The sequence below is a fragment of the Bos taurus genome, chromosome 3 (assembly GCF_002263795.3).
Source record: "Bos taurus isolate L1 Dominette 01449 registration number 42190680 breed Hereford chromosome 3, ARS-UCD2.0, whole genome shotgun sequence".
Taxonomy (NCBI): Eukaryota; Metazoa; Chordata; class Mammalia; order Artiodactyla; family Bovidae; genus Bos; species Bos taurus.
The window spans coordinates 92,164,357-92,177,758 of record NC_037330.1 but is presented as its reverse complement, the minus strand read 5'-3'; the positions used below and the strand labels follow the sequence as shown (position 1 = coordinate 92,177,758).

General features: G+C 42.1%; 1 protein-coding gene across 5 annotated transcripts in view; it reads left to right on the top strand.

Annotated features, from left to right (window-relative positions):
- Positions 1-13,402, top strand: part of TCEANC2 (transcription elongation factor A N-terminal and central domain containing 2) — a 45,870-nt gene that overhangs the window by 1,576 nt on the left and 30,892 nt on the right. Inside the window, exons 2-3 of one of the 5 annotated variants that reach the window (XM_059884791.1) lie at positions 34-246; positions 1,334-1,477. In XM_059884791.1, the coding sequence (XP_059740774.1) occupies positions 1,376-1,477 (102 nt within the window). In that variant the 5' untranslated portion in view covers positions 34-246; positions 1,334-1,375. 5 annotated transcript variants of the gene reach the window in all.

Below are 13,402 nucleotides of genomic sequence, written 5' to 3'. Positions count from 1 at the left end.
AGCAGCACAGCTTGTTGCTGTTTTCTTTTCAAGGTTTCCTCCTCCTTCCGGGACCAGCCCCTTCCCCGCCCCGCGGGCCGCTGCTTCCGCCTCTGTAGTCGTCTCAGCTCCGCCCTGACCCGTCCGAAACTGCCGCCTCCCGCCCCACCTCTAGGTCTACGAACTTCTAGGTTGGCGAGAGGAAGTGGATCCAAACATCGCGAGTACTAGAGCGAAACGACTCCTCCCTCTGCGAGGCATGCTGGGGTATGTAGTTCTCTTCAAGCGGGAGGCGCACGGTGGTTGGGGAACTTGGTCTCGGGGAACTACCAGCTGCCCTAGGCGGTCCCGAGCCTGCCCATTCGCGGTGTATTCTGGGGAATGTGGTTTGGTTCACCCCGCCCGCCCCAACCTCCGCTGGTTGGCGTTGGACTTAAGCTGCCTGGCGGAGCTTTTACCGAGAAACTGCCAACCCTGAAAGGTGTTACGACCCCCTAAGGCCCAGGCTTGGGCCCTCAGAGGGTGCGTGCCGGAGAGGCCCAGCTGCTTGGCAGGGCTGCTTTTCTTGGTGGGTCTCACGTGCCAAGGTTAGCCTTCCCCTTCCTGGGCTCCTGAGTGCTGAAGGCAGAGGAAGGTGGTGTTTCCCGTTGCTATGGGATTAGAGCAGGACAGTCTTTAGGGTCCTTTGACCGTGGAGCATTTCCTGGAGATGATTGGTTGTTGTGAGGACCCTGCTGAGATCTGGAGGAGGTTGTTGACTATTGGTTACAAGGGGAACCCTTGGGGTTGTGGCTATAGTAGGGTAGTTGAGAGCTTCACTGAACCTGGAGGAAAGCTAACCCTACCACAACGCAACCTAAAATGGAAGAGGCTTTAGAAGTCACCAGGTTCAACGCCTGGCCCTCTACTGGTAGCCCCTTTACAGTGAGCACTAAGTTAAGTGTTAGTCGCTCAGTTGTGCCCGACTCTTTGCAACCCCATGGACAGCAGCTCACCAGGCTCCTTTGTCCATGAGATTTTTCAGGCAATGATACTGGAGTGGGTTGTCATTTCCTTCTCCAGGGGATTTTCCCAACCCAGGGATCGAACCCAGGTCTCCTGCACTGCAGGCAGATTCTTTACCGAGTGTGCACTAGGTACCTCTTAATTCAGGAAGTAGACCGATCATTGTATACAATTTTCAGTTTTAGGAAGATGTTTCATTTTTAAGAGGAAATCTTATTTTAAATTCCACCCGAGTCCTAATAATTCAAGAATGCTTCCAGAGTATGTAGAACCCAATTATGTCACTTTAGGGAGCACACATCACTGAAGTTCTGATGACCTTTTAGAACCTGCCCTCTTTGTTGAGCAGAACACGGTACAAGTACGTGAAGGTAGTTGGAGTCCCCTAGGAATGGATAAATTCGTCATTCGAACACCCAGAATCCAGAGTAGTCCTCAGAAGAAAGATCCTGGAGGAAAGATTTACAAGCAGGCCACCATTGAATCTCTGAAGGTGAGAGGGGATCCGGGAGTGGAGATGACTGGGATGGCAAGGAGGTCTGGAGGAGTTCTACTATGGAAGACCTATGTGCTTCCTCCCCACCGTGTTCCTGACTGCTCCAAATTTGTTTCCACCATGCACTATTTATCAATTTCTGGACCTTTGTTACACCCTTCTAATTACTTTAGCTTTGTGGTATGTTTCACTAACTGGTAGGATATATCCTCTTAAATTATTCTTCTTTTGCAAGATGTTCTTGTGTATTAAATGTAATGTTCAATATGATTTGTGTACCCCGTACAAACTCAGTAAGATTGGATGATGATACCACCCCTCATATCATATTGACCGGAACTGTATCACGTGGCCTTCATAGCCACAGCTGAGACTGAAAAAGAGACTGTTAAACTGGACTCTTTGCAGCCTCAAACTGTCTGACTTATGTTGGCAAGGAAGAGGCAAGGCATCATGAATACAGTATAGACAACCAACAGTGAATCAATGAATGTAAGAACCCAATTAATGGTAATTATTGCCTCACTTAATAGTGAAGGACAGGGGAGCCTGGAGTGCTGCAGTTCATGCGGTTGCAAAGAGTCGGACATGGCTTAGCGACTGAACAACAAGTTACTTCACTAAAAACAAGCAGAAAAGTGCTTGCAATTAGTTCCCTTTATCATCTTGAACCTCTCCTTCTACATTACGGACTTTTTCTTTCTGATTTCCTTTTTTGCTTCCTCTTTTCTCCATTAGACTGCTAATGTTTGTGCTCTACAGAGCTTTGTCACATTTTATGTATTTGGCTAGGGTAATCTTATTCATTTTAAGGCTTGCCATGCTGATGACTGCCAAACTTGCACCTCTGGCCTAGGTTTCTGAAGAGAGTGGGATCGGGGGCTAGAGAAAAATTTACAAAGACTGTGATGGTGTGGGGGGCCTTCTGAGTACTTGACTTAAGTACTCCATTGGACTTTTAGATATACCACAGGTTTACCAGACCCAGATTAGAAAGCAATATAGGGAAGTGTAAACAAAAACCCTGGGTTCTAGGCCCTCCTGTGCAGCTGGGTGATCTTTAGCAAGTCATTTTCTAAACTGGGATCTCACTTTGTCCTTATCTAGGAAATGTGGTTGACCTATGTCAGAGTTTCTTCAAACAAATACTGTTGTCCTTTTGGGCAAGACAGTTCTTCATCATTTGAAACCGTCCTGTGAGTTTTACAAAGTTGAGCATCTCAGGCCCTCAGACACTAAATGCCAGTAGCGCCTCCAACTGTGATGACCAAAAATGCCCTCATGCATTTACAAGTAGCCCTTAGTTGAGACCTACTAAGCTCAAGATGATCTTTAAAATCTCCCCTAGTTTTGAGGTTTTGTGAATTCCTAGAACACATTTCGGAGAAGGCAATGGCACCCCACTCCAGTACTCTTGCCTGGAAAATCCCATGGACGGAGGAGCCTGGAAGGCTGCAGTCCATGGGGTCGCTGAGGGTCAGACACGACTGAGCGACTTCACTTTCACTTTTCACTTTCCTGCATTGAAGAAGGAAATGGCAACCCACTCCAGTGTTCTTGCCTGGAGAATCCCAGGGACGGGGGAGCCTGGTGGGCTGCTGTCTATGGGGTCGCACAGAGTCAGACACGACTGAAGCGACTTAGCAGCAGCAGCAGCAGCAGAACACATTCAAGTGTTTAAACTGTTTTGTCAGACTATCCACAAATAATTGTAGACTGTATATTGTATATAGTCACTACTGTATATAATTCTCAGAGACAGTGGTGGGCAGGACTGTGGTATCAGACTGTCTGGAAGAAAAAAAGGGATAGTAGTAATTGACCTACATGTACACTCAACATACAAACACCCAGATTCTAATATACCTTCACCTGTCCCTTCTGCCCTTGGTGTCCCCAGGTGGGCCCCAGTTGAGAATCACTGTGTGTGATGATGAGAGTATGTCATGTGAAGATTGTGGAGTCAGAATAAACAACAAGCATGTAAAGTAACATTCTCCTTCAGTGCAATGGCTTTTCTTCCAAACCTCCCATATTAACTTTATCCATATGCCAAGTAACTGGGACTAGAAATTTAGAAACCACCCTTAATTCTTTTTCTTTATATCCGATTTTTGGTTTTGTCTCCTAAGAATCCTTTCTGCCCTTACATCTCTCTCTTTACATTTCAAAATCTTTTTGAATTTAGAGCAGTTCTGTGGTCTGTTAACTTTGTCTCCCTGACTTTGGCATCCACTGTCATTCCAACCTCCACACTTAAGTCAGAGAAATAAAGCTTAAAAAAAAAAAATATATACCCAGGTCACCTCCTTGCCAAAGGAAACCCTTCCCTCAGTGCTTTTAAACTACCTTTCGATAAAGACATTTCTTTACATGACACCAAAGGCTGTCTGTGACCTGGTACCTGCCTGCCCTGCTGCTCTTCTTATGTACCTTCCATCCAGTGTCAGCCACTCACAATTTCTCAAAGATATGTTCTTTCATACCTCTACATCTTTGCATATGCTGTTCTGTTTTCCTTGAATGGCTTTTTTCTCTTGTCTTAGAGGCAGTATGGTGTGGTAATTAACACAGACTCTGGAGCCAAACTGCCCGTGTTAAAATTCCAGCTCTGCCACTTAAACTACCTGTGTGACCTTGGGCAAGTTAATCTCTCTGTGTCTTTCCTTATCTGTAAAATGGGATTAATAATAATATCTATTTAATAAATGAAGTGTGAAGTGAAAGTCATTATTTTATTTTATAATAATCTATATGGAATTCTCCAGGCCAGAATACTGGAGTGAGTAGCCATTCCCTTTTCCAGGGCATCTTCCCAACCCAGGGATCGAACCCAGGTTACCCGCATTTCAGGCGAATTCTTTACCAGCTGAGCCACCAGGGAAGCCCAAATAAATAGATAAGCAACTAGGATATACTGTATAGCACAGGGAATTCTAGCCATTATTTTATAATAACCTAAAATAAGCCTCTTATCCTTCTCCATCAGAGGGCAGACAGAATGAAAATCAATTTCACAGAAGACTAACCAATCTGATCACATGGACCACAGCCTTGTCTAACTCAATGAAACTATGAGTCATGCCGTGTAGGGCTACCCAAGATGGACAGCTCGTGGTGGAGAGTTCTGACAAAATGTGGTCCACTAGAGGAGGCAATGGCAAACCACTTCAGTACTCTTGCCTTGAGAACCCCATGAACAGTATGAAAAGGCAGAAAGATAGGACACTGAGAGATGAACTCCCCAGACCAGTAGGTGCCCAGTATGCTACTGGAGATCAGTGGAGAAATAACTCCAGAAAGAATAGAGAGATGGAGCAAACCAAAAACAACACCCAGTTGTGAATGTGACTGGTGATGCAAGTAAAGTCCGATGCTGTAAAGAGCAATATTGCCTAGGAACCTGGAATGTTAGGTCCATGAATCAAGGCAAATTGCAAGTGGGTCAAATAGGAGATGGCAAGAGTGAACATCAACATTTTAGGAATCAGCGAACTAAAAGACTGGGATGGGTGAATTTAACTCAGATGACCATTATATCTACTACTGTGGGCAAGAATCCCTTAGAAGAAGTGGAGTAGCCATAATAGTCAACAAAACAGTCTGAAATGCAGTACTCGGATGCAAACTCAAAAATGACAGAATGATCTCTGTTTGTTTCCAAGGCAAACCATTCAATATCACAGTAATCCAAGTCTGTGCCCCAACCAGTAATGCCTAAGAAGCTGAAGTTGAACAGTTCTATAAAGACCTACAAGACCTTCTAGAACTAACACCCCAAAAAGATGTCCTTTTCATCACAGGGGAATGGAATGCACAAGTAGTAAGTCAGGAGATACCTGGAGTAACAGGTAAATTTGGCCTTGGAGTACAGAACGAAGCAGGGCAAAGGCTAACAGAGTTTTGCCAAGAGAATGCACTGGTCATAGCAAACACCCTCTTCCAACAACACAAGAGAGGACTCTACACATGGACATCACCAGATGGTCAATACCAAAATCAGACTGATTATATTCTTTGCAGCCAAAGATGGAGAAGCTCTATACAGTCAGCAAAAACAAGACCTGGAGCTGACTGTGGCTCAGATCATGAACTCCTTATTGCCAAATTCAGACTTAAATTGAAGAAAATAGGGAAAACCACTAGATAATTCGGATATGACCTAAATCAAATCCCTTAGGATTATACAGTGGAAGTGACAAGTAGATTCAAGGGATTAGATTTTGATAGAGTGCCTGAAGAACTATGGACGGAGGTTTGTGACATTGTACAGGAGGCAGGGATCAAGACCATTCCCAAGAAAAAGAAGTGCAAAAAGGCAAAATGGTTGTCTGAGGAAGCCTTACAAATAGCTGAGAAAAGAAGAGAAGCGAAAGGCAAAGGAGAAAAGGAAAGATATACCCATTTGAATGCAGAGTCCCAAAGAATAGCAAGGAGAGACAAAAAGCCTTCCTCAGTGATCAGTGCAAAGAAATAGAGGAAAACAATAGAATGGGAAAGACTAGAGATCTTCAGCAATACGTGAACTGTGAACTCCCAGATGTTCAAGTTGGTTTTAGAAAAGGCAGAGGAACCACAGATCAAATTGCCAACATCTGCTGGATCATGGAAAAAGCAAGAGAATTCCAGAAAAACATCTGTTTCTGCTTTATTGACTATGCCAAAGCCTTTGTGTGGATCACAATAAACTGGAAAATTCTGAAAGAGATGGGAATACCAGACCACCTGACCTGGCTCTTGAGAAACCTATATGCAGGTCAGGAAGCAACAGTTAGAACTGGACATGGAACAACAGACTGGTTCCAAATAGGAAAAGGAGTACGTCAAGGCTGTATATTGTCACCCTGCTTATTTAACTTATATGCAGAGTACATCATGAGAAACGCTGGGCTGGAAGAAGCACAAGCTGGAATCACGATTGCTGGGAGAAATATCAATAACCTCAGATTTGCAGATGACACCACCTTTATGGCAGAAAGTGAAGAGGAACTAAAAGCCTCTTGATGAAGGTGAAAGAGGAGAGTGAAAAAGTTGGCTTCAAGCTCAACATTCAGAAAATGAAGATCATGGCATCCGGTCCCATCACTTCATGGGAAATAGATCGGTAAACAGTGGAAACAGTGTCAGACTTTATTTTGGGGGGCTTCAAAATCACTGCAGATGGTGATTGCAGCCATGAAATTAAAAGATGCTTACTCCTTGGAACGAAAGTTATTACAAAGAAAGTAGAGAAAACCACTAGATCATTCAGGTATGACCTAAATCAAATCCCTTAGGATTATACAGTGGAGGTGACAAATAGATTCAAGGGATTTGATTCTGATAGATTGCCTGAAGAACTATGGACGGAGGTTCGTGACATTGTACAAGAGGCAGGGATAGAGACCATCCCTAAGAAAAAGAAATGCAAAAAGGCAAAATGGTTGTCTGAGGAATTCACATTCAAAATATAGCATATTCAAAAGCAGAGACATTACTTTGTCCACAAAGGTCCGTCTAGTCAAGGCTATGGTTTTTCCAGTGGTCATGTATGGATGTGAGAGTTGGACTGTGAAAGTTGAGTGCAGAAGAATTGATGCTTTTGAACTGTGGTGTTGGAGAAGACTCTTGAGAGTCCCTTGGACTGCAAAGAGATCCAACCAGTCCATCCTAGAGGAAATCAGTCCTGAATATTCATTGGAAGGACTGATGCTGAAGCTGAAACTCCAATACTTTGGCCACCTGATGCGAAGAGCTGACTCATCTGAAAAGACCCTGATGCTGGGAAAGATTGAAGGCAGGAGGAGAAGGGGATGAGAGAAGATGAGATGGCTGGATGGCATCACTGGCTCGATGGACATGAGTTTGAGTAAGCTCCGGCAGTTGGTGGTGGACAGGGAAGCCTGGCGTGCTGCAGTCCATGGGCTCACAGAGTCGATGCGACTGAACTGAAGTGAAAGTTGCTCAGTTGTGTCCGACTCTTTGCGACCTCATGGCAGTCCTTGGAATATCCAGTCCTTGGAATTCTCCAGGTCAGAATACCAGAGTCCATAGCCTTTCCCTTCTCCAAGGAATCTTTCCAACCCAGGAATCAAACCCAGGTCTCCCGCGTTGCAGACAGATTCTTTACCAGCTGAACCACAAGAGAAGCCCAAGGATATTGGAGTGGGTAGCCTATCCCATTTCCAGCGGAGTTTCCTGACCCAGGAATCAACCTGGGTCTCCTGCATTGCAGGTGGATTCTTTACCAACTGAGCTATCAGGGAAGCCTCATCTACTTAATAAGCTCATTGCAAAGTTTGAATGAGTCAATGTATGTAAAGTGCTTGGAGCAGTACCTGGTTAGTACTAAGTACTATGTAAGGGTTTGTTGTTATCAGCTACTTTATGAAATCTTTTGTCCCCGTGACCTAGTAAAGAGTCTCCTCTGTTATAAGGTCTTTCCTCACCACCCTCTGTCCCCCAACCCTCTGTCCCTCAAATACAGAGCCAATATAACAACTCCCTTCTCTAAGCTATCCCGTTTCTTAACATGCCCCATTAGTGCACTTGTTGTACTTGTGCTATGTAAAAGGTGTTTTTCTTTTTTAATTGGAGGATAATTACTTTACAGTATTGTGATGGAAACGTGTTCCTTTCCATGCGTGTGTCCTGGTATACTGTCTGCATCTGGAAAGACTGTCTTAATGTTTTTGTGGCCCCAGAAGCTGTCATGGGACTTGGCATATAGAAGGCCATGGTGCATTTTTCTGAATGACCAAAAGAGCTAAAACTTTAAACGCCTGGACTTGGCATATGAAACCCTTTCTCTTCTGTTCTGTCTGAGGTGCCATCTCACCTTATCTCTTATAGCTCCCCTTTAACAGGAATGCATTCCAGCCACGCCTCACTTCTTGCTCTTCTTTTTCTAAGTTCCTCTCTTTCATGTCTCCAGGGCTTTGACTTGATGCTGATCCCCTTTCTTGCATCTTTTGCAGAGTGAATTGCTACTCATTTGTCAACCCACTCAAGTGAATCTTAGATTATAAACTTCATAAATACAGGGACCTTGGACGTTTTATTTACCTCTCTACCCTTGGACCTAAGACAGTGTTCGGCACATATTAAGTGGTTAGTAAATACTTGTTAAAAAAGTGAATGCTGAAATGCTTTCTGGGGAGTTAATCTTTCCCTCTTTGATGTTCTCTTAGCACTTGGTTCAAATATCTGTTTTAGCACTTACCTTACTGTATTGCAATTGCCTGATTACCTGTAGTTTCCCCAGTCTATCATGAACTATTAGGACTGGGACTGCAGTATCATATTGTGTTCTGATTCTGCTCTAAGGCCTAACACAGGGTCGGCCACATTGTATGTAAAGATTTATTGAGTAAACAATAATCATTATTATTTGGGGATGTTCTTGCTGGGTCTAGACAGTAGGCTGCTCCACAAATGCTATTGTGAAACAGCTTTATACTCAGTTCTATGCTAGGTACTCTAAAGAACATAAGAAAAATTTAAGATAAAAGTATAAGCCTTGATGGGACTTCTTCTTAGGACAGCATTAATAAGTAATGATACAAAATCATATATGATCCATTAAAAAATTGTTGTTTAGACAATAAGGATCAAGAGTTAAGAGAGGAGAGAGCTCAGTGTCTGTTTTAGGGGTTAGAGTGCCTTAAATAGATGGAAAGATTTGGCTAGGTAGAGGGAAGTTAGTGACATCTAGCCATTCAATAAGTTGTACCTCCTATTCCCTTTCCTTTAGGCATGCGCGCATGGTTACTTTCCTGTGTGCACAGTACAAATTAAAAACAAGTTAAATTTGAATTCTAGAGAGTTAGCTAGATCCACGTTTTTCCAAGTGACTTCCCACACACCACCATTATGTTTTAATGCTAAGAATTTGCTGAATGTTCAAGCCTCAATTTCCTTATCAGTAACATCAGAAATAGTATCTCACCTTCAGGGTTGTTATGAGGGCTAAATAAATAAATGCATGTTGAAAGGGCTAAGCATTGTGCCTGGCACAAAATAAAAACTAATAAGTAGTTCTCTCTTTTCTTATATGGAAAAAAAAGAGGCTTGTGTAGTAAGCCTAGAGCTGAGAATGATGGTGGTGATGGTGATGATAATAGTAATGATTACGGCTTACATTTATTGAGCCTATTCCTATGGGCCAGGCATTGTGCTAAGTGCTTTACACATAATAACTCTAAATTCTAATAATAGCACTGTGAAATGGATGCTTTTATCATTTATATTTTACAGATGAAAAAAATCTAAGGCACAGAGAGATTAAGTAGCTTGTCCAAAGTCATGAAGCTCTCAGTGGTAGAGCTGGGATTTGAACTAGACAATCTGGTTCCACAGTCTGCCTCCTATAGGGAGAACTAAAAAAAATTGGAGGTTTCTGAATGCCAGCAAAGGAGGTATAAAAATCTTGGGATATTAGGACCATTGTACTTCTGTTATCAGCATATTAGAAGTAATTTTGCCATAGCCTTATCACAGTCAATGAAAGTGCTACTCAATAGAGCTCATGTGGTGTACATTTGAATAGTAAAGGTTAATTTGGTTAATCTCTTCTTACTCCCTAAGGGAAAGTGATTTCTTCTGTTGGTTGCAATAGGAGATTTTTTAAATTGAAAGAGTCTGAAATATGCCTGTTATTTTAGGTTCTGCACTTAAGAATGCTCTGTAAGCCTTCACTCCCCTTATAGGATTGACTAGCCAATATTGTCCCTGCCCCCACCAGTGGAATGATGCCCATGTTATTGCTCATGAGCGAAGCATTTTCCCTCATTGGTTTTATCAAACCTTGTATTTCAGCCATCCACAACTATAGGACCAAATGTAGGACCAAATGGGATTTTGGAAGCACCTTTTCTTTCTGGCAGTAACCATTCCACTACTCAGAGTAGCTTTCCCATTGATATTTCATGTCCACTTCCCTTTTTTTCCTCTAAATATTTCAGATAAGAATTTGCAGTATCTATTTTGGGGCTCATATTTGGACAGAAATAGAGAAACATTCTTTGTAAGTATGTGGAATTCTTCTCTGAAACTAATTGCTATATTTCTCTATTTTTGGTCTAATATTTCAGATCTGAAGACCACTATACTTAGTCCTTGAGGGTAGAAATAACTGTTCAGTTACATCTGCTGATCCCCTGGAAAAGGAAATGGCAACCCACTCCAGTACTCTTGCCTAGAAAATTCCACGGATGGAGGAGCCTGGTGGGCTACAGTCCATGGGGTCACAAAGAGTTGGACACGACTAGGCAATTTCACTTCTTCTTCTTATATCTACTGTGCATTGGGGATAGAGAAATAAGAAATTGTTCTGGCCCTCAACTTGTTCATAGTCTAGTGGAGAAGACAGCCTTGTAGATAACTATTTGCAGAAAGCACGTATGCAGTAATTGATGTCTTTGCAGATTCCATGGGAGTTTGGTTAAATGTGGTTGGAGAGAGGCAAGAAAGTCTTTGTATAGTAGTTGATTCTTTAATGTCTTTAAGAATAAACAGATGTTTATCATGTGATTCAGGCAAAGAAAGAGCATCCCAGGCAGAAGATGTCAAATACTGTGATTTGTTTAGGCAGTTTCAAATTGTTTGATGTATGTTGAGCCAATGGTGAGGCTGAAAAGGGTGTCAAGAGCCAGGTCATGTAAGGCCTTTTATGCCATGCTAAAGAGCTTAAACGTCTCTAGTTCCATATGTTGAAATAATCTGATGTGGAACCCCCAACCTCATTCCAGCCATGTAGAAATGCTCAATAAAAAATATCCAATACAGGAATTACCCTGGCATGCCGTACAGCAATTAAGACTCTATTGCAGGGGCCCGGGTTTGATCCCTGGTTAGGAACTAAGATCACGCATGCCACATTGTGCGACCAAAAAAAAAAAAAAAAAAACAGCAGCAAAAAGTCTCCAGAACGGACCTGAGATTGAAAAGAAAAAAGAGAAACCCTCAGGTGCCAGGAAGAGAGAGGAAATCCAAATGCAGAGCTATAAGTGGGAGCTGAAGGCAAACCTTAGAGATATTTCAGGTTTGGTTCCAGACCACTGCAACAAAGCGGATTTTTTTGGTTTCCCAGTTAATATAAAAGTTATGTTTGAACTATACTGTATAATCTGTTAAGTGTACAATGGCGTTATGTTTAAAAACATGTACATACCTTAATTTAAAAATATTTTATTGCTAAAAAATGCTAACCATCATCTGAGCCTTCAGTGAGTTGGAATCTTTTTGCTGGGTCTTGCCTTTTGGAGGGTCTTGCCTAGATATTGATGGCTGCTAACTGATGAGGGTGGTGGTTGCTAAAGGTTAGGGCGGCTGCGGCAGTTTCTTAAAACACTGAAGTTTGCCATATCAATTGACCCTTCCTTTCATGAATGATTCTCTATAGTGTGCAATGCTGTTTGATAGCATTTTACTCACAGTAGAACTTTCAGAATTGAAGTCAATCCTACCAGACTCTGCTGCTGCTTTATCAGCTAAGTTTATGTGATATTCTACATCCTTCCTTGTCATTTCAACAGACTTCACAGCATCTTCACCAGGAGCAGATTCCATCTCAAGAAGCCTTTGCTTATCCATAAGAAGTAACTCCTTATCTATTGAAGTTTAATCATGGGATTGCAGCAATTCAGTCATATCCTCAACTCCACTCATAATTCTAGTTCTCTTGCACTTTCCACCACATCGGCAGTTACTTCTTTCACTGAAGTTTAGAACTCCTCAAAGTCATTCATGAAGTTTGGAATCAACTTTTTCCAAACTCCAGTTAATGTTGATATTTTGACTTAATCTCATGAGTCATGAATATTCTTAACTGCATCTGGAATGGTGAACTCTTTCCAGAAGATTTTCAATTTACTTTGCACCAGAAAGATCACTATGTATGGTAGCTATAGCCTTATGAAATGTATCTCTAATGTATTTCTCCATGTGTGTATCCTAGAAAAGGACTTGAAAGTCAAAATTACTCCTTGCAGCAGAATGGATGTTGTGTTCGTAGGCATGAAAACAACATTAGTTTCATTGTACATCTCTGTCAGAGCTCTTGAGTGAACAGGTTCATTAGTCAATGAGTAGTGATATTTTGAAAGGAATCTTTTTTTCTGAGTAATAGGTCTTGACAATGGGCCTAAACTATTCAGTAAATCATGTTGTAAACAAGTGTGCTGTCATCTAGGCTTTGTTACATTTATAGAGCCCAGGAAGAGTAATTTGCATAATTAAGGGCCCAAGGATTTTCAAAATGACAAGCGAGCATTGGCTTCTACTTTAAGTCGCCAGCTACATTAGTCCTAACAAGAGAGTCAGCCAGTCCTTTGAATCTTTGAAGTTAGGCATTGACTTCTCCTCTCTAGCTATGCAAGTTCCAGATGTCATCTTCTTCCAGTATGAGACTGTTCTATCTACATTGAAAATCTGTTGTGTAGTGTTCATTAATTGTCTTAGATCCTCTGGATAGCTTGCTACAGTTTCTGCCTTAGCACTTGCTGCTTTACTTTGCACTTGTATGTTATGGAAACAACTTCTTCCCCTAAACCTCATCAACCAACCTCTGCTAGCTTCAAACTTTTCTTCTGCAGTTGCCTCACCTTCATAGACTCGAAGAGCATTAGGGCCTTGCTCCAGATTAGGCTTTGGCTTATAGGAATGTTGTAGTTAGTTTGATCTATGCAGACCACTAAAATGTTATCATATCAGCATTAAGCCTGTTCTGCTTTCTTATCATTTGTGTGTTCACTGGAGTAGCACTTTTAATTTCCATCAGGAACTTTTCCTTTGCATTTATGACTTGGTTAACTATTTGATGCAGAACACCTAGCTTTTGGCCTGTCTTGGTTTTCAACATATTTTCCTCACTAAGCTTAGTCATTTCTAGCTTTTGACTTTAAGTGAGAGTCAAGCTACTCTTCCTTTCACTTTAACACTTAG